A 22,597-nucleotide genomic window follows, 5' to 3' on the forward strand; every position below is an offset into this window, starting at 1 on the left:
GCGGAGGGGGGAGGTTTGACCAGTCAACTTGACTTGGCTCATGACCCAGATTTGGTTCGATCTGGTATCCGTTGGGTTTTTTTGTAGCCGTCTGGTTCAAGTGGATGAGAGGGTCGAAATCAATTAAGTGGGCGTCTCTGACGTCATTCGGCGCGACAGCGTCCAAATCAATCAGTTCCCTGTCACCTTCGTGATCCGGGGTATTGACTTCATCTCCTACTTCTACGTCGGCAAGATCCTCTTCGTTGTCGGAGTCCTCTTCTCTTAGCCTGGTGGCTCTTAGCTCAGACTCTCGTAAGTCGTCGAAATCGACGCATTCCTCATCTCTCCAAATCATGCACTCTGTCAACGCCTTCAGGCGGTTGACGTGCGTAAGCTGGATACCATTTCCATTGTACGTACGGATTTCCACCGTATGGTTAGGGAAGACTTTTGAAACTCGAAAGGGGCCTTGATATCGAGGGTTTAATTTTTTGCTCGTTCCTAATTGAGTGACCCTTACGTCCAGGAGGACGCGATCACCTACTTCAAAGTTCTCTTCCTTGGCTCTCTTATCATACTGGATCTTCTGCTGCCTTCTAGCTTCCAATAGGATTTCTCTGGCAAGCGCAAAACCTTCTCTTAGCCGTTGCATCGTTTGGCTTTTGTAATCACGAGGGGTGATTAACTCCGGTTCCGGTCTTAAAAACCTGTCAACAACCATGTTTGGGTCCCTCGCTGTAATTAAAAAATACGGACTCTCCATCGTGGAAGAGTGTACTGAGTTTCTATATGCCGAGGCCATTGGGCCGAGGACTTCTTCCCATTGCTCGAAGCCGTTAGCAATATATTTTCGCACCATGTCCACCACTGTTTTATTAAAGCGTTCTGTCATCCCATTCGATTGAGGATGATACGCCGTCGTTGTCTTATGTTTAGTCCTGAGCTCTTGACATAAACTGTTGAATAATTGAGATGTGAAATTCGTCCCCCTATCTGTTATGATAATTTTTGGGGGCCCATGATATAAAACGATTTTGTCCATCAGCGCCCGGCAGGTCGTTTCAGCCGTTTGGTCGGGCAAGGCTACGACCTCGGTCCATTTAGAGAAAGCATCAGTCATGACGAGTACATATTTATTTCCTTTAGAGGATTCGGGTTTAATCGGACCTAGGAAATCCATGCCGATAACTTCGAATGGAGCCGTCGCGATCTCTAACGGGTGTAAAAACGCTCTCGTTACTACCCGTCTTTGTAACGCACAAGCTTCGCATGACTTACAATAATCCTTGATATCACGCAACATGTGGGGCCAATAGTATTTATCCCGTATCCGGAGATACGTTCGTAAAAAGGCGAGGTGCCCTGCTAATAGCGAAGCGTGATATTCTTTAATAATACTTTTCCTCAATGAATACGGCATGACCGTTTGCTCTTGAATGAATTGCCTCCTCTTTTTCGATGGTGGGAGAAAATCCCTCCTCAAAACCCCTTGTTTAATGTGGAACAGTTCGATCTCCTTTATCCAGTCTGGGTTTTCCAATTCGTCTTGTTCGGACAATGTACCTTCGTTGAGATAACGAATGATTTTTGAACAAGTTTCATCTTTTCGTTGCTCCTCGATAATATTGTCAGTGAAATCCGTTCGTTCCTCGGCAGTTACAACACGAATACGAGAGAAGAAGTCTGCGTTTGCGTGCTCCTTTCCTGGTTTGTGAGTAATTTTATACTTGACTGCCGACAATTCAATCGCCCATCTACCTAGTCTGCTTTTCTCATCCTTATGGGTTTCCAACCACTGGAGTGGTCTATGATCGCTAATGATTTCAAATTTGTCGTCCTGTAAATAGTGACGGTATCTTTTTATTCCATAAACGATGGCTAAAGCTTCGCGCTCTATGGCTGAGTAGTTCCGTTCCGCCGAATTCAAGTGTCTACTCGAATACGCAATCACGACTTCCTTCCCATCCTGAATTTGACTGAGCACCGCGCCGATCCCATAGTTACTAGCGTCGGTGAAAATAAGGAACTCTTTATCGAAATCAGGGAAGGCGACGACAGGTGGCGTAATGAGACATTCGCGCAACGTTTCGAAAGCCTTTTGTTCGGCTTCTCCCCATGTGAAGGTGGCGTCCCCAGCATTTTGTTCTCTTACAATTGTCTTAACTTTCTTGTTGTGATTATCCCTGTCCTTTTTCTTTTTAGTCAATTCTATTAACGGATGCGCGATATCCGCAAATTTTTGATAAAACGCCGATAGTAGGATGCGAGCCCTAAGAACGATTGAATTTCTACAATGGTTGTCGGCCTTTTATAATTTTTCAACAGTGTAATTTTCTCTGGGTCCGGGGCGATTCCACTGGCTGAAATCACATGCCCTAGATATTGCACTGATTCACACATGAATTTGCATTTTGAGAGGCCGAGTTTTAAATCGGCTTCTTCTAAAAGGTTGAAGATGCGTCCTAAATTTACTAAATGTTCTTCTTTCGATTTTGAGAAGACTATAATGTCATCGAGATAAACTAAACATATTTTCCCGATGACGGAACGTAAAACATAATTCATTAACCGTTGAAATGTGCCAGGCGCATTTGTCAACCCGAACGACAACCTATTCCATTCGTACAGGTTGTTATCCACTATGAACGCTGTCTTTTCTTTGGAGCTGTCGTCCATTTCTATCTGCCAATAGCCTGAAGCTAAATCTAAGGTAGTGAAATACTTTTGCCCGTGGAGTAAGTCTAGAACATCGTCTATTCTAGGTAAGGGAAAGGAATCTTTTTTTGTTATACCATTGAGTTTCCTATAATCCATACAGAGTCGGATTCCTCCGTTTTTCTTTTTTACTAATACTACGGGGGCCGCCCATGGAGATACGGACGGCCTTATTATCTTGTTAACTAATAATTCCTGCAAAATACTGTCAAGCTCTGGTTTTACGTTTTGGTGTATCCGATAGGGGCGTAATCTAATGGGTCCTTGTCCTTCCGTATTAATGTGATGCTTTACTAGCCCCGTTTTCCCTAATTCTCCTGTAGTGGAGGCAAATATTGATTTTCTATCGATTAAAAAATTTGTAATGCTGGTTCTGTCTACTCCTGACATATCAGGTGGCAAATTGTTGGCAAAATCTACAGCACTGGACGACAGCTCGCGCTCAGCACAATAATTGATATTATCTTTTTCTATCCGGCAAAATCCTAACGTTCCAATTATTTCATACCTTGGCAGGGAGATGGGTTTATTCGTTTCATTAATTAACGCTATTGTAAAAACGGCCTCCTCACTACTCTTACTGATGAAAGGATCAACTCGTAATCCGCTGTTCAGTCCCGGTCCTCTGTGAAAAAAAACGCAAGATTGGGAGGTAGCTTAGCCCCATTCCCTTCCGATTCAACGACAGTGGCACTAAAGGGCTTGATCGTGATCTTCTCTCTTGCTACGATGGTGGGCGAGGAGTCCGGTTTCAAGGTTTGTTTGACTCGGTAAATTCTCCTTTCGCTACCATCAATAATGAACTTGTGCTCGTACAGTGCATCTAAACCTAAGATACACTCCTCGCTGATGCTATCAACGACGATAAAATCCTGCAGAAGATTATCGCCTAAAACTTGAACTTGTAGGGTCACTAGCCCTCTTGTAACTAGTCTGGTGTTCTCTACACCGTATAAATCGACCGGAACGTCAGCAGTAAACTTCATTACACCTTCCTTCAATCTGTTAAAAACTTCTGTCTTAATTAAACTTCTACCCGCCCCACTATCTAAAAGGCCCTTGAATTTCTCATTTCCAACTTGGATGGGAAGCCGTGGTATTTTATTTTTTCTGGTTTCTATTACTTGATTAATAATCTGCCGGGGTTTAGGACAAGGCCCACCGTTTTGCCCCACGTTACAATTGGTGGCTTCTAGTTTTCCTGATTCCAGGGGTTGAGCTGACCAGGATTCTGAGCTGGCGACGCATATCGGGCGTCGGAACGAAGTGGTGCGGATGGGCAATCACGCGCAATGTGCCCACCTTGATGGCATTTGAAGCAGGTTGGCCCGTTTGGTCCCCACCCACACTTGTCAGTGTTGTGAGTTGTTGGGTTCCTGCCGTTATTTGCGCAATAAGCACAATACCGCTCTCCTCTGTGGGGGGTCCATTAACCGGATTATTGTGATTATCCTTGTAAAATGGTGGTGGATTACGATGTACTGGTGGTTGATGCGGAGCCCGAGTACTATTGTCTGTAACCAGGCCACTGTGATTTTGTTGATACTGTCTCATTGGTTGAGCCTGGGGGATCGCTTGGCTCATACCGGCGACCTGGAGCTGCAGATTTCTCATCATTTTCTCTGAGTCTCTGGACTGTTTCATCATATCGCTATAACTCTTATTACTAGCCTTCAAAAGGTTTTTCAATTCCTCTATTTCCTGTTTGCTTTCTGCTAATTGTGCGTTATGGCCCGTGGCGACGGCATTGATTGACTCGTGACTCTTATCTGTAAGTTGGGTGGCTCTCATTTTCTGCGAAAGCTGCTCAATGACTGATTTTAGTTCTAAGATCTCGTTTTTTGTTTCCCTCAATTCCTGGGCATTAGCATTTGCCGAAACGGCGTTGACAAATTCGACGCTCCGTTTCTCTAGTTTGGCTTCATTTAAGATAGCTGCACATTTCTCTGTTGCTTTTACCAGGTCATTTAAGTTCCTATAGTCTTTAAAACTCATTCTTTCGCGTAGGTTGGATTTTAACCCTCCCAGAAAGCCATCCATTAACATAGTCTCTCTTAATTTGAGGACATCTGCATCAATTGTCTTTCCTACTTCCGTTGGGTAGGCAAACGAGTAAAGCTTCTGTAACCGGCAAGCGTAGTCCCTGATAGATTCCCCAGAATTACGGATGCAATTTTTAAACTCTGTAAAGTACATTTTTCTGTTATCCCCTCCGTGGAAGCGTTCATGGAGATTCTGTTTAACCTTAACGAATGATTTTGCTTCCCTTGGATAGTTTAGCTGGAAGGTTGTAATACAGTCCCCTGCAGACCCAAAAAGCTTTGAGCCTAAAAGTTTTATTTTTCTCCCTTCTTCAAAATCAGCAGTGTCGACTACCCTTTCAAAATGTTGTATCCAGTCCTCAAATTTGGTTGACCCCATTCCATTGAAAGCGGGTACCTGAGCTAATAACGCTATCGTTTGTTGTTGCTGGTTCTGCAATAACTTTTGACTATTGTAATAGCTCTGGTTCGTAGCAGTGGAGCAGTTGACCTCTTTTTCGACTATATCTACCGCGCGGAACTCGCTCGCGCCACAAGCTGTTTTTGTCAATGCCAAGGCGGCTTTCGCTCCTGCTGCGGCTTCTTCTCTTGACGCCCCTGTCTCCCGCAGACATTTGTACAAAGTCTCATATGGGTTTGGATGCGCCATCGTTAGTCTAGGTGGGTTCGTGTCGATCGTTTGCTGAGAAGGGGTTAAATTTAAATTTACGCTTTTGTACGGTGTGAACTTTGTTTCTATTTGTTTTGACGAGGCCAGCTGGGGTTTTTCGAAGGGGGGAAGGGTCGTTTGAGTTTTTACTTGTCGAGTGCACGGGTGAGGCGTCTGCGTTCCCACCAATCGGGTTGAAGGGGAGATCGTCTGTGTTCCTACTTGATTAGTAGGAGCTAGTTTCTCTGTCGTTTGTTGTGATTTGTCTGTATAAAAATTCTGATATCTGCTAATAGGCGTCGAAGAATATTTAAGGGGTGGGAGTGACTGGTCGTCGGCAGGCGTTTCTACTTTCTCTTTCCCTCTTAAATCTTCCTCGACACGTTCTCTGGTGCGTTCAAGGTCTTGCTCGACTTCTAAATCGTTATGAGACTTCACGCTGCTGAAATCGTCGTTCTCATCTGCTGACTCGGGATCGCTCTCGAGTTTGAGATAGATGTCGTCAATCAGAGTGGACTCGACAGGTTTAATCGTTTCTGGCACAAGGGGCTGGAAAGCTTTGTTTCGATTACGTTCACTGACTCGGGTCGGCGGCTGGCCCTTTACTCGGATGTTGCGATTTTTCCGCACCGTTAGACCCGGACCCGACTGCTCAGGTGCCTCTTCGGTGCGAAGTTCGACGTCTTCCACGTCAGCGTTTAATTCGGGATAAAGGCGAGTATGGGTGACCGGTGTCCTAGGTAGGGATTTGCTGACGGCGTGGGCCCTATCGTCTTGGCGCTGACTGGACGTTTCCCCGATCAAGTTTCGGATTGGATTGGACGGGCTATGTAAACCTTTTCCTTTACTTAAAAATGCTGCACGGGTTTCTTCGAACGAGAAATTTCCGGGCAGAGGTTTAGGCTCGACAAGGTAGTCGTTCTCGTCTTCGTAATAGTCGTCGTCTGAGTAACAGTCGTCGTCAACGGCGGGCTGGCGTCGTTCCGCTGATTTCGGAGAGAAAGTGGTCAAGATAGACTTCCCGAGTGTGTTGAAAAAGCTAGGCTTGCCTAATTTTGCTTTAGGGGCTACTGGCGTTGCGTGGGCCATTCGTTGGCGAGTGGTTTTCTGCGGTTGGGACGGTGCACGCATTCGATCCAGGTGGTGCAAATTGTATCACCCCAAAAAATATCGTAAAGGGGGAAAACAAAATTACCGTGATGCGAACAAGGCTGTAAAACTGTGGGGGTGACGATAGATAAGAAGGTAATGAAACTGTGCACTAACAATTGGCGGGGTCAGCTGATTTGGGGAGAAAATTCAATTGGGCTTTCCAAGTGGGTTTCAAAAAAGAAACCGGCTTGTCTGACTTCGGTTTAAAGTTACTGACGCTGCATTGGCATTTGTTGCCGAGGGGTTTTCTGGGGTCGTAAATCGCATCCCGTAAAAATAGAATGGTGGTGATGATGCTTGCAAAGAAGAAGAAAAAAATATGGGTGGAGGAAAAAATCAGTTAACGTAAGGCGGAATCAAACTCGACTTAACAATTGGCAGAGCCAGCTGTTTTGGAAGAACAATTAAAATTGACCTTCTCAGTGAGTTGAAAAAAGGAATTCCCGGCTTGTCTAATTTCACCTTGGAATTACTGGCTTTGCATTGGTCATTCGTTGGCGAGGGGTTTTCGGTGGTCGTAAAGCGCATCACCGAAAAAAAGAAAATGGCGGCGATGCTTTGCAGAGAGAGAAAAAATGGATGGGGAGAAAAAACAGTTAACGTAAGGAAGAAATCAAATTCGACCTAACAATTGGCAGAGCCAGCTGTTTTGGGAGAACAAATTAAAAAGTCCTTCTCGGTGAGTTGGAAAAAAAAAAAAAAAAAAAAAATTCCCGGCTTGTCTGATTTCGCCTTAGAATTACTGGCTTTGCATTGGTCATTCGTTGACGAGGGGTTTTCGGTGGTCGTAAAGCGCATCACCGAAAAAAAAAATGGCGGCGATGCTTTGCAGAGAGAGCAAAAAAATGGATGGGGAGAGAAAAAAAGACAGTTAACGTAAGGAGGAAATCAAATTCGACCTAACAATTGGCAGAGCCAGCTGTTTTGGGAGAACAATTAAAATAGACCTTCTCGGTGAGTTGAAAAAAAAATAATTCCCGGCTTGTCTGATTTCGCCTTAGAATTACTGGCTTTGCATTGGTCATTCGTTGACGAGGGGTTTTCGTTGGTCGTAAAGCGCATCACCGAAAAAAAATGGCGGCGATGCTTTGCAGAGGGAGGAAAAAAAATGGATGGAGAAAAAAAAATGGCAGAGTTGGCTGAAGACCAACAAAACTGCTATCTAAGTTATACAAAAAATGGCAGAGTTAGCTGAAGACCAACAGAACTGCTATACAGGTTATACAAAAAATGGCAGAGTTAGCTGAAGACCAACAGAACTGCTATACAGGTTATACAAAAAATGGCAGAGTTAGCTGAAGACCAACAGAACTGCTATACAACGTGTGTGTGTGGCGCATTATACCCCTTTTCAAGATTGGAGGGTGGTTAAAGTTGCTTTCTTGCCGGCATAGCCATTAAGAAAGTTTTTGATTTACTCTCGCGTAAATCACTGAAAGCCAGCAATATACTGAGAATCAATCCCTAACCCGACTGACAAGATCCACGCCGTGTACATACGATCGCTAAATCTTTCGACAGCCGCTTCGGAATGACGTTAAACGTATAATGTAAAACTCATCCGGAAATGACCACACGGGGGTCCTGGAGCCAAAATAAATCATGCAGCAATTTGAAGGATAAGACACACGAGTATGATAGTCGCTGCCACCAATGTAATGGTTTACACGCGCGTGGAACGTGCAAACTATCACAAGAATTTAATGTAAATAAGGAATCTTTGTTTGACTTTACCGCATGTTGTATTTTGTAGGCACAGTAGGGCTGGAACAGGCCGGGACAGACAGGAATAACTAGCGAGAATGCTAACAGAAGACTGGGGGGGCGAGCTAAATCTAGTTCTATTTATTAGGTCTTGAGGAAGCATTTTTTCCTTGGTTGGCGTGGGGGTCGTGGTAGCGTCCTTTCCAACGGTCAACTTGACCTTCTTCTTTGTTCGAGAACAAGGGGGTATTTTCCGCAACGGTCAACTCCCCGTATTGCTTGGGGCGCCAGAGGGGTGACTTTTTAGAAAGTCGAAAGACATCGTTTCTCTGTTGTCAGAGATCTCGATTCTTTACAAGCGCAAAAAAGAAAAGAATAAGAAAAAAGGGAAAAGAAACAACAAACAAAACAAAAAAAAATTAAAAAAATAAAATTTTTTTGTGTCGTGAAAAAAATTTAAAAACTGACGCTGGCACTGTTCCCCTATAGTAAAAGTAAGGAGGCAAAAGAACTGATGTGAAGCTAAGAGAGTTTCGTAAATAGATATGAGGCACGCGAAAAGAACAAATTGAAGAAAAAAAATTATTTAGCTATAACTTGAAGAAGAGGAAAGAGTGAGAAAACGAAAAGAGAAAAACTAATAATAATAATAATAATTTTTTAATAGAAAGGTAAATGAAAGTTTGGGGAACGACCTGCTTCTCCTCCCCGTGTGACGAAGGGAACCAACGTTGAATTGGAGAGAGAAACGGAGTTGTGTATTTAGAACTGTCAACGCGAACGAACTCAGGACAACTGCGAGGGGAACCCCCTTTCCGATCGAGTACGCGCCTATTTAAGGAAACGGAAGTCTAGGGGACGCGGGAAGTATGGTACCGAGATGGTCACGTAGATAACTTCTAAGTGACCTCCGGGGGTAAAGGGGTAAAAGGAGAAACTAGACACGTATATGCGTGTGTCTACAGATGGTCAAGTAGATAGTTCTACTTCACCTTAACAGAAGGAAAAGTGGAAGAGTAAGGCTCAGCGGGGCCGTTCCACGAGGATGTCGTTAACACGTGAATGCCCTTTCCATCCTCGTGACAATATTTTCAAGCGTCGATACCTTTACAGGGCCGTCGATTGATAATTACCTTTTGGTCCGTCTCGTTCATTCTCAATCGTCGATACCTTTACAGTGCCGTCGATTGATTTGCCTTTTCGTCCGTCTCGTACATCCGCAATCGTCGATACCTTTACAGAGCCGTCGATTGATAATACACTTCATCCGTTTTGTGTACTGTTTATCGTCGATACCTTGTCAGGGCCGTCGATTAGACAGTGGTGATTGGAAACTTTAAGGTACCAGAAACTTATTTACCTAGCGAAATGGCTCAACCAAGGACATGTGACGACAGCACAACTAGTATGCCAGATATTGGTATTCCGGGTCAGCGTAACAGAAATGATACTGGAGTTGGCAGTCAAAGTGGATCATCAGATTCCAGAAGTCAAAAGTCCCGTACACAAGAAGAAAGAATTCAAGCAATCGAAGCGGCACGTGTCAAAAGAGATATATTGGTCGCTATTCTTGAGGAACAGTGTCGCGAAATTGAACAACTGGTGAACAACCGTGGTCGTCGTTCCATATTAAAACACCTGAAGACACAAATCTATAGCCGCTTGGAGCAAGTGCAAGATGCCCATTTCTTGTACAATCAACGATTATGGGAAGCTAAAAAGCCGATGATAGATGCCTATATTTTTATTATAGGCATAGAAATTCATGTCCGAGGAGCATCACAACAGGTGAATCAGTACCTTTGTGATCGACGTGACTCGCCAGTTTCTACTGTCAGTCGTGCTACTCTCAGCCAAGCTGATGAAAACTCTTTCGTTACGGCTGATGAATATCGTTACAATCACCAACCGCAAACGCATGATCCGGTGGCAAGTCGTCCAATGGATAGGACTATCAATCGATATAGATTCGATACCTCTCGACCTGTATCAACGATTGGGAGCCCGTCCCCGTCTGAGTATGATCCTAGACCATTAGAGCAATCGGGGAGAGGTGGTCCACCATCTCCCTTAATGCCATCGTTCAGCAGCGATGATTGGATTAACAGGCGTACACCCCCACCAACGGAAGCTTCAGCGGGGTTCAGCCCAAATTGGCTAATGAATGCGTTACCACAGATAAAGATAGCGCCATTCAATGGCGATCCAAAGGAATGGCCAACCTTTATCTCTTCGTTTAGGGAAATGATCCATGATGTGGTACCACCGGACGCTCAACGCCATGCTTTCTTAAAGCAGTTGCTCACTACAGAAGTCCGTTCTTACATAGCCGAATACTTGGACAATCCGTCCACTTATTATGATGCCTTAGTATAACTGAAAAAGCGATATGGTCAATCACAAGTGGGTGCTCGGAGCCATTTGATGGCTCTGATGAATCTCCCATTGATCCGAGATGATGATTCAGAGGCACTAGCCAAGCTCAACCGAACTCTTCATGGAGCCATGCATGCCCTGAAGACCGGCAGATATGAGCAAAACTTGGAATCGGGAATGACTCTAGAACACGTCGTCTCTCGTTTAACTCCGCGAATGAGAAGTACCTGGGGCGTGATAGTGTATCGGATGACTCCAACACGAGCTACTCTCAAGGATGTAGCAAAATGGATAGACGATATGGTGATGGGTGAATTGATTACCAGGCCTTCTACTCATAGATCACCAGCTCCACCGAAGGAAAAGAAGGCGGGAGGTGCTAAGCCTTCCACCAAACCAACTCCTCTCTTTGGTAAAGGTCCTGTTGTCTTTCACACCTCCACATCTTTACCAGTCAAGAAACCGCAGCCAAGTAACCCCTCTGAAAATCATTCGTCATTTCCATCGCTAAAGAAAAGTGTTCTCAAGAAATGCCTTTATTGTGATAACGCGCATTAATAAAAACCTGTTCCACATTTAGGGATCTAGATGTGACAGGTAGAGTGGAGTGGGTGAAAGAGAAACGACTATGTTTAAGGTGTCTGATCGGAACACATCGGGAAACTGAGTGTCCCACCGAAATCGTCTGCAATATTGGGAACTGTAATCAGCGACACCATATCTTATTGCACGGAGCGCCTCGAGTTTATCCCATGAATATTTCAGCAACTAAAAACACAGTCCAGTCATCAGCAAAGTCATCTGATGGTCGCGCAATGACCATTAAAAACAGGAATACGGCCATCAACACTTCCCTAGCTATCGTTCCCGTGTTACTTCAAGCTAACGGAGTGGAAATAGAAACTTTTGCTTTTCTAGATCCAGGAGCAATCGTTAACTTAATTCGAGAGGATGTAGCTAAACAGCTTTAATGCAAAGGGAAGGCAAAAAGTGTATCCTTTGGGTCTTTTCATGGCCAAGACCGTCAATTTCAATCCACTACGGTTAGTCTGACCGTTAAGGCTCATGAAAGAACCTTCGAAGCTGACTTAAAGCAGGTTTCTACTGTACCAATTTAGTACTTCAAGTTACCATGCCCACCGAAGGAGATCTGGAGTCGTTACCCTCATCTCAAAGATGTGAAACGGGATGATGTTGGAGAACCAACCATCCTAATTGGAGCGAGAAACCAATGGCTGCACCTACGTCTCGATGAAAAACTACCTCCTGTCGGAACCGACGCCCCCTTTGGTTTATTAATGCCATTTGGTTGGACTTGCGTTGGTGATTTAACAGTAGGAACGCAGCAACATGCTTCATCGGTTTGTCGTTCAAACAAACCATTGCTAGCTCTACAAACTCTGCTACAATGTACAAGAATAGCCGACGGAAGCGCTACTTTTGCGTAAAATTGAGAAATTGTGGGAAACAAAAAGTTTTCCAATAGCAACTCCAGCTCAACCGTTAGAATCAGCCGAGGAAAACCTGGCAAGAAAGAAATTGGAAGCGACTATTAAATTTGACGGAACCAAGTATGAAGTGGGGCTACCATGGATTTCAGATGATATCGCACTACCCGATAATTACAACAGTGCACTGCTTCGACTTTTTTCTATTGAAACCAAATTTGCACACAATTCTAACTTTGCTGAGAGATACAAGGCCGTGATCGATGACTATGTGGCAAAGGGATTCGCTCGGCCTCTCAAAGAAAGTGAATTGAAGGGCACCTTTGGAAGAAATTGGTACCTTCCACATCATGGAGTCGTAAATCCTCAGAAACCAGAAAAGGTTAGAGTGGTCTTCGATGCTTCGCCCAAGTATCAAGGAAGTTGCACTCAACGAAGTACTGTTAAAGAGTCCTAACCTTATCAACGACATAGGTGCTACCCTTCTACTCTTAAGAGAAGGGCCGGTGTCCCTATCTGGGGATATTCAACAAATGTTTCTTGAAGTTGGCGTGAAGAAAGAAGATCGCTCCGCCCTACGACTTCTATTGTGTCCACCTGGCTCTCGAAAAAGACCCACCGTATATGAGATGCAGGAGACCTTTGGATCAGTCTCATCCCCTTTCATCTGCTCACAAGTGCTCCGACATATTGCTGACCTACATCGTGAAGAATTTCCTGAAGCTACTGAAAAGGTCTACAAGAACTTCTATGTGGATAACCTTCTGGATTCTTTTTACACCGAAGATAAGGCTAGTCGAGCAGTCAAAAATTCTACGGCATTGCTAAAAAAGGGAGGATTTTATCTAAATCAATGGCTCTCTTCATCTCGACGGGTATTGTCTCGCATTCCAGAAGGTGATCGTAATCAACCTCGCCTGAATTTAGATATAGAAGATTTACCTACGAAGAGAACCTTAGGCGTTTTATATGACAGCGAAAGTGACAGCTTCGTCTTGATGTTAAAACTGACGTTGAAGCAAGGACTAAGAATCGGATCTTGAGTGCAGTGTCTACCTGGTATGACCCACTGGGTTTTTTATCACCAGTGATCCTTAGCGCTAAAAGAATTCTACAAGAATTGTGGCTTGTCGGGGTTGACTGGGATGACCCAATTCCCGAAGTAATTTAACACCTGTGGAACAAGTGGACTACCAATCTTAACCATCTCGAAGCGTTCAAGATCCCACGAGCTCTAACTTCTTCCAGTGCCATCAAAGACATTCAGCTGCACGCTTTTTGCGATGCATCCACGTTGGGTTTGGCTATGTGGTGTATCTTCGAGTAACCTATCGCAAAAATATGGTCGCCGTAAATTTCGTAACGTCAAAGTCCCGCGTGGCACCACTTCGTCCGCTTACCGTTCCGAAATTAGACCTCCAAGGAGCAATTGTGGCACTACGCCTTGTGAAGATCGTTCAATCGACCCTTCGTATTGCAGTTAACCAAACCGTTTATTGGTCTGACTTTAAAAATGTCCTTCAGTGGATAGCATCAAAGACTTGTCGCTTTCAGACGTTCGTCACAAATTGAATATCGAAATCGAGAGCATTCTCAACCAACTGAATGGAGACATGTCCCAGGTATCGAAAATCCAGCTGATGAGTGCAGCAGAGGACTTTTTCCTGATGAGATGAGGGAAAATGTTCGTTGGGTGCACGGCCCAGCCTTCTTGCAACAAGAAGAAAACGCTTGGCCGATAACCATCAAACTTCCCGAACCTTCTGTCGAAGACCCAGAGGTATCAGCCACCAACTGGGTTGGGCTCGTTTACGGCCCCGCTCCAGAAAATAGACTCCACTCACTTTTGGAACGAAATTCCAACTATGATTTAGTGATGCGAGTTGTGTCCTGGATTCTTCGTTTTATTTCCAACCCAAAATTGAAATTACCGGATCGTGACAAATCACGCATTTTTGTTAAATATATTCAGTGCGCTGCTGATCATTGCATCAAATTTGCACAATTTGAGATATATTCCGAGGAAATCGAAACCTTAAAGGATAAAAGGCCATTAAAATTGAGTTCGACGCTGATTACTTTATCACCATTTCTGGATCGGGAAGGAATACTGCGAGTAGGAGGTCGCTTGAATTACGCCCCCATTTCGTTCGATGTCAAGAACCCAAAAATCCTTCCTCATGATCATCCAATCACGCGTTTAATCGTCATGAGAGAGCATGACCTACTGTTTCATCCATCTCCAGAAGACTACTCAGCTCAATAAGGTCACAATATTGGATCATTAAAGGACGAGTGGCTATTAAGAAGTATCTGCACAAGTGCTTCACTTGCAAACGTCATAGAGCTACTCCCTGCATTCCTTTAATGGCCCCGCTTCTGCGTCATCGACTTATTCCGTTCCAGCGTCCCTTTACTCATGTGGGATTGGACTATTTCGTCCCATGCAACATCACCATTTATCGCCGCAAAGTAAAACGATATGTTTTGCTGTTAACATGTCTCAATACTAGAGCGGTACACTTGGAAGTTGCAGCCTCACTTGACTTATCGTCTTTTTTGATCGCCTTTGCTTCGTTCACCGCCCGTAGAGGTCGCCCGTCAGTCGTGTATAGCGACAATGAAATTCAAATTGTTGCTGGGGACAAGGCAATCCAACAAGGCATCGAGCGTCTCAAGGAGCAGAATATAGTTGGTCAAACGGTGAAACAAGAAATCGAATGGCATATCTCACCACCATTAGCGCCGCACTTCGGCGGAGTTTGGGAAAGTCTTGTTAAATCGGCAAAGGTGGCTCTGGAAGCCATCGGGGAATCGCGTCCGCTTACTGAAGAATTACTGCGTGGTTTTGTGATTCAAGCCGAATCACTACTGAATGGGACTTACTTCAGCGTGGACCCTCGAGATCCAGAACCACTTACCCCTAATCATTTCTTGTTAGCGCAGAGCTCGCAAAATTCCGAAGACGACTTCATTGAGGACGAAAAATTATGTTCTCGGAAACACTGGGAAGCTATGCAAGTGATGACGACACACTTATGGCGCCGATGGCTTCAAGAGTATCTTCCCACACTCACTGACCGTCGAAAATGGCTTTTCGATAAGAAAAATTTGGCTGTGGAAGTACCGTGCTCGTGGTGGCCCCGAATTCTCACTAGAGGACATTGGCCTGTTGGTCGCGTAACTCGAATCATCTTCAGTTCAGATGGAATCGTCCGATCGGTGTTCGTCAAGACTTCTACTGGAGAATCCCACCGCTCGGTGTCCAAATTATGTTTATTAGAATCTGATGTTACTGATGAATGATTGTGTGCTCTCTTTATAATCAGTAACAGGCCCCGCTGTTAACGACAGAAGTCTTTAGGGTATATTGTTATTTTGATTTACGTTTTGTCTTTATGTGTCTGTGTGTGTGTGTGTGTGTGATCGTGCCATTGCCGAGGGGCAGACAAGTCTGAACTTGTCTGACATTGGCTGAACTAATATCTCTTGGTTTTGCTAATAGGTTATCCTCCCTTACATTTCCGCCACCTCATTCACCCCCTTTCACACCTAAAGATGATTTTCGCATAATCACCATTCTTTTTTTTTTTCCCCTCATGTATTTCCGCCTTTAGTCGAAATCGGAGGGAGAAGCAGCAACGAGGGCAGTCTCATTCGTTTTCGTTGTGGTGGACAGTCGCAACCTGTCGCTCCCTTTTTTCGTGTTTGTAACCTCGTGGTGTGTAATACATCGCAGCGTGGCCTTCTGCCACTGACTTAACCACATTTGAACTTCATTTATTTCGGTGGTTAACAGCGCCAGTACCTTCCGGTAGTAAGCTGGTACTCGGGGACGAGCTCTACACTGTGTGGGGCGTGTGTAGAGTTTTTTGTCGGGCTGCCGCCCTCATTGTTTTTTTTCTTATTTATTTGTACTATTTATGTTTACGTTTATTGTTTGTAATTTATTTATTTATGCTATTACACTATTTATACATTCAATAAATCGCTTTTCAATTTATAAAACAGGAATTAATTAAACATCGGTATGTTTTCATTAGAATTATTGTGAATGATCACTCAAGGGCAACTGGGTTGGTGCGGACCGGAGCAAAATGGTTTCAACGCCCGATTTTGGGAGAATCGGGAGACCTATAAATCTAAAAATTTTAAAAATTATAGGATTGGATATACCTTGATAAGATCTATCCATTTGTTTAAAAATATAACATTAAAAGTATTTATTGGAGAAGTGACCCGATTTGCTATTTTTCCGGTAGGTCGGTGCGGTTTAGCGAGTTTCCGGTAATCCCCACCTCCCAATAATACGTAATATTTAAAGAATTTTTTGCGGGAAAACTATAAGACCAAAATTAATACATTTTACAGAAATGCATAGCTCTTAATAAGGACTATCCATTTCTGTAAAATAATTAAGATAATTTTCATCAACAAACAAATTTTGGACAAGAAGTTTTTTGTAGTTTTTGCGCTCTAGAGATATACTCGATCCTATAGACTTAAGTAGCAATTTTCATTGTTTTTGAAACTTTTAATGTATTTATATTTTTTCATAAATTATAGAGAAATAGATAGCCCTTATCAAGAGCTATTCATTCATATAAAATTTATTTATTTTGGTGTTATAGTTTCCCCACAAAATATTATTTAAATTTCACGTATTACTGGGAGATGAGGTTTAACTAAGGCCTGGTAAACTGCACCGACCTACCTGAAAAATGGTGAAGCGGTTTACTTCTCCAATAAGTACTTTTAAAGCAATATTTTTACAGAAATGGATAAATTTTATCAAGTTATATCCATTCCTATAATTGTTAAAACTTTTGGACTAATAGTTTTCAAGATTCTACCAAAATCGGGTGTTGAAACCGTTTTTCTCCAGTCCGCACCAAGCCAGTAGACCTCTTGCAGAATGCGGATAGCAGGATTGCTGTAGTCCGGCAACGTTTGTATCCGCCATCTTAGGAAAACCACATCCTTTTTTAACACAGCCTCTTATAGGATTATTGTTTATAGTGGAACTATTTCTAAAGTGGTTAGTAATAGAAAATAACTAGGCACCAGATAATAAACTAGATTATTCGGGTTAAATTTAGAATTAAAATTTTTTACCGTAAGTGTGTTTGAAGTAATTGTAATTTAACGTTTTGTAGATGTCGTCTGCTGTTGTTTATAGTGTTAACAACAAAAACCATATTGGTAATCTTCTTATTTTTCCTATTATTTCACTAAAACCATCACTAATTGATGTTTGGCTTTTGCCAGAATGTGTAATGTCTAAAGTAATTAGTTGAAAATGGTACTATGATTATATTTAGATTTCAAGTGTTTGAAATTGGCCAACACAAATGGTATTTGTGTTGCAAAAGTTCGTCATTCTATGGCATTTTTTCTACCCTGACTAAGACCATGGTTGATTTACCCAAGCAGGCAGTATATGGTGGCAAGGCATTTATCCTCTTTGAGTTACCAGGAGATGGAATAATACCATATGTGGCATTGACTTTTAACCTACCCCAATCGTGTCCAATTGCAGCTCGCATTACTAAACTGTCCTGTTTTACGTAGGTCCTCAAGTGGGCAAGACATTCTTTTGATTGCAACTCGAGTAATTGTATTCAATTTTTTACAGTAAGAATATCTAAAATCTAGTTGTTTTGTTTAGCCGATAAATTGAAGCACTATAATCTATACAATAATTACATTCAAATATGAATACCTATCTATTTTGGAATACTTTATATGAAAAAGAAATCGCTGCACCACCGGATTGAGAGTCCATTTGTCGCTGAATCACGAGTCCCTTTGTCGTTGAAAATAAAAAAATATATATATAGTCCAAAGGTCGCTGCCACAGAAGTCCATTTTTCGCTTGCCCAGGAGTTCACTTGTCGTAAAGTATAGGACTTGCTGGGTTCAGCAACATTTCATTGTCGCGCCCAAACGTCGGGAACCAATAGTCCAAACGTCGCTAGACAGATGTCTTCATGGTGCGAACCGCTCGTCCAAGTGTCGAGGGACAAAAGTCCAAGTGTCCGAAAACCAAGAGTTCTTTTGGGAACTAGCCCAAATGTCACTATCCTCACCACAAGCAGAAGGGGTGGAGGGGGTTTAGGGTGAGGAGAGGGAGAGAGCCAATCAGAGAGCCGGAATAGTCCCTCAGGGATGTAGCGGTTACGGTCTCGACCCTTCGAGACCGTCTCGCGGAGACCAAGTTGGGACTAATGCTCGATCTCGAACAGTCAAAAGATTGGATGATCTAGCGGCAGAGATCAGATTTATGTCCGATCTAGGCTTGTACAGTTTTCTATCAGGTGGCAATTTTGAACGGATATAGGTCCGTCAACGGATATGTGTGTATAACTTACCGCCTTCCCTTTTGGAACGGACATAGGTCCCTCAACGGCTATTTGTGTATAAATTACCGCCCATCCCTTTTTGAAGGGACATAGGTCCGTCCGCGGAAATTTTTATATTATTTATTTACTATTTTATAATTGGCCAAAAAAATGATAAATGTGAAATTGTTAAAAATATATGCAGTTGTGTATTCCGTGATCGTAAATGTACGTAGTTTTAAATATAGAATTAGAAAAATAACCAATGTTTTTAAGTGATCCCATGTTTGTTTACCATTTTGAAAAATACAAACTTCACTCTGACACAAATCTTATTTGTTTCCTATCTAATGACCAAGTTCTATGAGAAAGAAATATAAAACTAAAATGACCAGTAATCGCCAGTAATACAGACGCAAAGCAAATATTTTCTGCAGCAGCACTATCAGCAGCAAATAAAAAAAAATCCTTCTGTAAGTAAGTTGGATATGGGAAAACGTTGGGATTCCCTGAATGCCATTGAGAAATTTCAAAAGAAGCTTTACTCAATGGAGGTGCATTCAGTTCTCATTACAATCTCTGAAAACTCCAAGAAGATACCCACTCGCAAAAGGTTTTCTCAAGGGGGTCTAACTGAAATATGCTACAATACCGCTGTTGGAAAAGCATTTGCTTTGGAATGCTTAAAGTATAACCCAAAGTGGGAGTATTACCCTTCACATTTAAATTTTAAAAATTTTCTTATTGATTTTCTTATTTTCTTTTAGGATTTAATCCAGTGTTTCGGATCTTTTTTTTTTTGGCCTGAAGATCAGATACCGATAGGTGGTCAACTATAAACCTAAAGATCAGATCAGATGGTCGAAATAAATGCTGAAAAAAAAGATAGGAGATACTATCTACAAAAATACCGATCAGATACTTTTTTTCAAATTTTTTTCTCCCTGAAGATCACATAAGATCAGATAAGATACTTTCACGTTCTCTGCCACCAACCATGTTAATATCCTAGAAAATATTGGATATTACTCACAAGTCGTAATACAATACAACCAAGGGCATCAACAAATATATACCGTCACCAGATGTGACTTAAACAGTCATAAATGCAGAAATAAAATGAAGTTCCTGGATGAAAAGAGGAATAGATATAGCAAATAAATAATAAGCATACTACAGAGCGAAAAATACCTGTTTGAACAGACAAATGCTTTTCTTAGACAGGACACTTGAACAATTAGGCTGCGAATGCCCAACAAATCCTGAAACCAACAGATTAGTAAAACATGAGCATTAAGCAACCACCTTCATAAACAGTTATGAAAGTTAGAGACGAAAATCAAATAGAAATTACCCAAGATCACAGATTAGAAATTACTAGTAGGGGAGAGTGTGGTCAATTGAGACACTTTTTTGTTTTTTCTTTCTCTTAAAAACAAAACTGAAAAATTTAACAAAAAAACTATATAGGATTGTAGCCTACTATCTCAGCTACTGAACAGTATTTTTTTGAAAAAATTAAGTTTAATTGTAGTAAATTGTAAAAAACTAAGGTAACTTTTTGTGTTTCAATTGCAATGGTAGCAGGGCAATTAAAACGGTGTGTCGACGCAATTGCAACGTGGGTTTCTCCATAAGGAAGCTTCTTTATAGAGCAAGTGACTGACGCGTACCCCCTACTGTTTGACGAACGCACCTTACTATTTTTAGAGAGAAGTTGCTGCTGGCGGCCAAGTTTATCTCGAAACAAACATGGCTTCAAGCCGCAAAAGCTAATCTTAAAACCCCAAGGTGCGTTCGTAAAACAATGGGGGTACGCGTTAATCACTTGCTCTATACCCCACATAAAATCAAAATCACGATATCTCAGCAGCCACAACTGCTAGTGTGATCAAATTTTACCATTAGGTACGTTGCAATTTAAAGATTTTTAAAATAGGCTTATGGTATATCGTACTTAAGTTTAAAATATTTAAATAATTAAATTTTAAAAAATTACACTAAGCTACATGCTTTTTCAAATAAATCCTAAACAGCTAATGCAAGAATTATAGTTGTGTTAATATGATGATTTACATTTGTTGAAAGGAATTACATGAAATACTTGCAAAAAAATGCATCCACTCACGGACAGAGAATATTAACAAAGTGTTTCAATTGCCCCACAATAGGGTCATCGTTACATTTAATTATTTAAAATTATTTAAGAATGCAGGAAAAAAATAAATGACATTAAGTTATCGAAAAATGAATTGCAAACCGTTTCAAACTAATTTTGTTATTAAAGCGTACTATAGACCTCTTGCAGAATGCGGATAGCAGGATTCCTGTAGACCGGCAATGTCTCTATCTGCCATCTTAGGAAAACCACACCCTTTTTTAACAGGGTCTTTTATGGGATTATTTTTTCTAGTTGAATTATTTCTAAAGCGGTTAGTGATAGAAAATAGTTAGACACAAGGTAATAAACTAGATTATTCAGGTTAAATTTAGAATACAAATTTTTTACCGTAAGTGTTTTTGAAGTTATTTTAATTTAACTTTTTGTAGATGTCGTCTGCTGTTGTTTATAGTGTTAACAACAAAAACAATATTGGTAATCTTCTTATTATTTTTCCTATTATTTAACTAAAACCATCACTAATTGAAAATAACTTCAAAAACAGTTACGGTAAAAAATTTGTATTCTAAATTTATCCATAGATCCATAGATCTAATCATCCAAATTATGTTCTTAAGAAAAGGAACATAAACACAAATGCCTCTGATCTCCAAATAATGGATATCCCGATTGCTTCTACACAAGACCAAAACATGGCTTCTGCAGGAGAAATCAACAACGATTCTGATGTGAATCGTGATGACGATAGTGAAAAGGAAGAACGGGAGGAATATGAAGAATTTGAAGAAGATGAACAATATATCAACGTTGATGTAAATGTAAAGAATCGAGATCTCTGACAACAGAGAAACGATGTCTTTCGACTTTCTAAAAAGTCACCCCTCTGGCGCCCCAAGCAATACGGGGAGTTGACCGTTGCGGAAAAAGCCCCCTTGTTCTCGAACAAAGAAGAAGGTCAAGTTGACCGTTGGAAAGGACGCTACCACGACCCCCACTCCAACCAAGGAATAAATACTTCCTCAAGACCTAATAAATAGAACTAGATTTAGCTCGCCCCTTCAGTCTTCTGTTAATTTTCTCGCTAGTTGTTCCGATCTGTCCCGGCCTATTCCAGCCTTACAAATACAATGCGGTAAAGTCAAAGATTCTTTATTACTTTAAATTCTTGTGATAGTTTGCCCGCTCCACGCGCGTGTAAACCATTACATTGGTGGCAGCGATCTATCATACTCGTGTGTCTTATCCTTCAATTGCTGCATGATTTATTTTGGCTCCAGGACCCCCGTGTGGTCATTTCCGGATGAGTTTTACATTATACGTTTAACGTCATTCCGAAGCGGCTGTCGAAAGATTTAGCGATCGTATGTACACGGCGTGGATCTTGTCAGTCGGGTTAGGGATTTATTTATTCTTAGTATATTGCTGGCTTTCAGTGACATATGCGAGAGTAAATCAAAAACTTTCCTAATGGCTATGCCGGCAAGAAAGCAACTTTAACCACCCTCCAATCGTGAAAAGGGGTATAATGCGCCACGCACACACGTTGTATAGCAGTTCTGTTGGTCTTCAGCTAACTCTGCCATTTTTTGTATAATCTGTGTAGCAGTTCTGTTGGTCTTCAGCTAACTAAGCCATTTTTTGTATAACTTGTATAGCAGTTCTGTTGGTCTTCAGCCAACTCTGCCATTTTTTGTATAACTTAGATAGCAGTTTTGTTGGTCTTCAGCCAACTCTGCCATTTTTTTTCTCCATCCATTTTTTTCTCTCTCTGCAAAGCATCGCCGCCATTTTTTTTCGGTGATGCGCTTTACGACCAACGAAAACCCCTCGTCAACGAATGACCAATGCAAAGCCAGTAATTCTAAGGCGAAATCAGACAAGCCGGGGATTATTTTTTTTCAAATCACCGAGAAGGTCTATTTTAATTGTTCTCCCAAAACAGCTGGCTCTGCCAATTGTTAGGTTGAATTGGATTTCCTCCTTACCTTAACTGTTTTTTTTCCCCATCCATTTTTTTTCTCTCTCTGCAAAGCATCGCCACCCTTTTCTTTTTTTTCGGTGATGCG

General features: G+C 42.0%; 4 protein-coding genes across 4 annotated transcripts; 2 read left to right on the forward strand and 2 right to left on the reverse strand.

Moving 5' to 3' along the window:
- Nucleotides 1-3,755: 3,755 nt before the first annotated feature.
- Nucleotides 3,756-5,448, reverse strand: LOC123477541. Its single transcript, XM_045180918.1, is given in 2 exon segments — nucleotides 3,756-4,116; nucleotides 4,119-5,448. Coding segments are annotated over 2 exon segments (1,497 nt in total). The 5' UTR covers nucleotides 5,389-5,448; the 3' UTR covers nucleotides 3,756-3,889.
- Nucleotides 5,445-6,551, reverse strand: LOC123477560. The gene is made up of 2 exons (XM_045180941.1): nucleotides 5,539-6,551; nucleotides 5,445-5,474 (listed from the first exon to the last, which is right to left on the reverse strand). The coding sequence occupies exons 1-2, from the start codon at nucleotides 6,517-6,519 to the stop codon at nucleotides 5,445-5,447; spliced, it is 1,011 nt and encodes a 336-aa protein (XP_045036876.1). The 5' UTR covers nucleotides 6,520-6,551.
- Nucleotides 6,552-12,466: 5,915 nt separating this feature from the next.
- On the forward strand, nucleotides 12,467-13,111 carry LOC116932482. Its single transcript, XM_032940253.2, has one exon. The coding sequence runs from the start codon at nucleotides 12,467-12,469 to the stop codon at nucleotides 13,109-13,111; it is 645 nt and encodes a 214-aa protein (XP_032796144.2).
- A 1,376-nt stretch (nucleotides 13,112-14,487) lies between these two features.
- Nucleotides 14,488-21,370, forward strand: LOC116932481. The gene is made up of 3 exons (XM_032940252.2): nucleotides 14,488-14,540; nucleotides 14,582-15,248; nucleotides 21,113-21,370. The coding sequence occupies exons 1-3, from the start codon at nucleotides 14,488-14,490 to the stop codon at nucleotides 21,368-21,370; spliced, it is 978 nt and encodes a 325-aa protein (XP_032796143.2).
- The last annotated feature ends 1,227 nt before the right edge of the window (nucleotides 21,371-22,597 follow it).

This window comes from Daphnia magna, unplaced genomic scaffold (genome assembly GCF_020631705.1).
Source record: "Daphnia magna isolate NIES unplaced genomic scaffold, ASM2063170v1.1 Dm_contigs083, whole genome shotgun sequence".
NCBI lineage: Eukaryota > Metazoa > Arthropoda > Branchiopoda > Diplostraca > Daphniidae > Daphnia > Daphnia magna.

Excerpts from the sequence above, each read along its gene's own strand:
- LOC123477560 (XM_045180941.1), bottom strand. The coding sequence starts at position 6,519 with ATGCGTGCACCGTCCCAACCGCAGAAAACCACTCGCCAACGAATGGCC. Across the intron at positions 5,475-5,538 it reads CTCACCCGTGCACTCGACAA|AAACAAAGTTCACACCGTAC; the intron begins GTAAAAACTCAA and ends CAAAACAAATAG.
- LOC116932482 (XM_032940253.2), top strand. The coding sequence starts at position 12,467 with ATGCTTCGCCCAAGTATCAAGGAAGTTGCACTCAACGAAGTACTGTTA.
- LOC116932481 (XM_032940252.2), top strand. The coding sequence starts at position 14,488 with ATGTGGGATTGGACTATTTCGTCCCATGCAACATCACCATTTATCGCC. Across the intron at positions 14,541-14,581 it reads TCACCATTTATCGCCGCAAA|AGCGGTACACTTGGAAGTTG; the intron begins GTAAAACGATAT and ends TCTCAATACTAG. Across the intron at positions 15,249-21,112 it reads GACATTGGCCTGTTGGTCGC|ATCCATAGATCTAATCATCC; the intron begins GTAACTCGAATC and ends ATTTATCCATAG.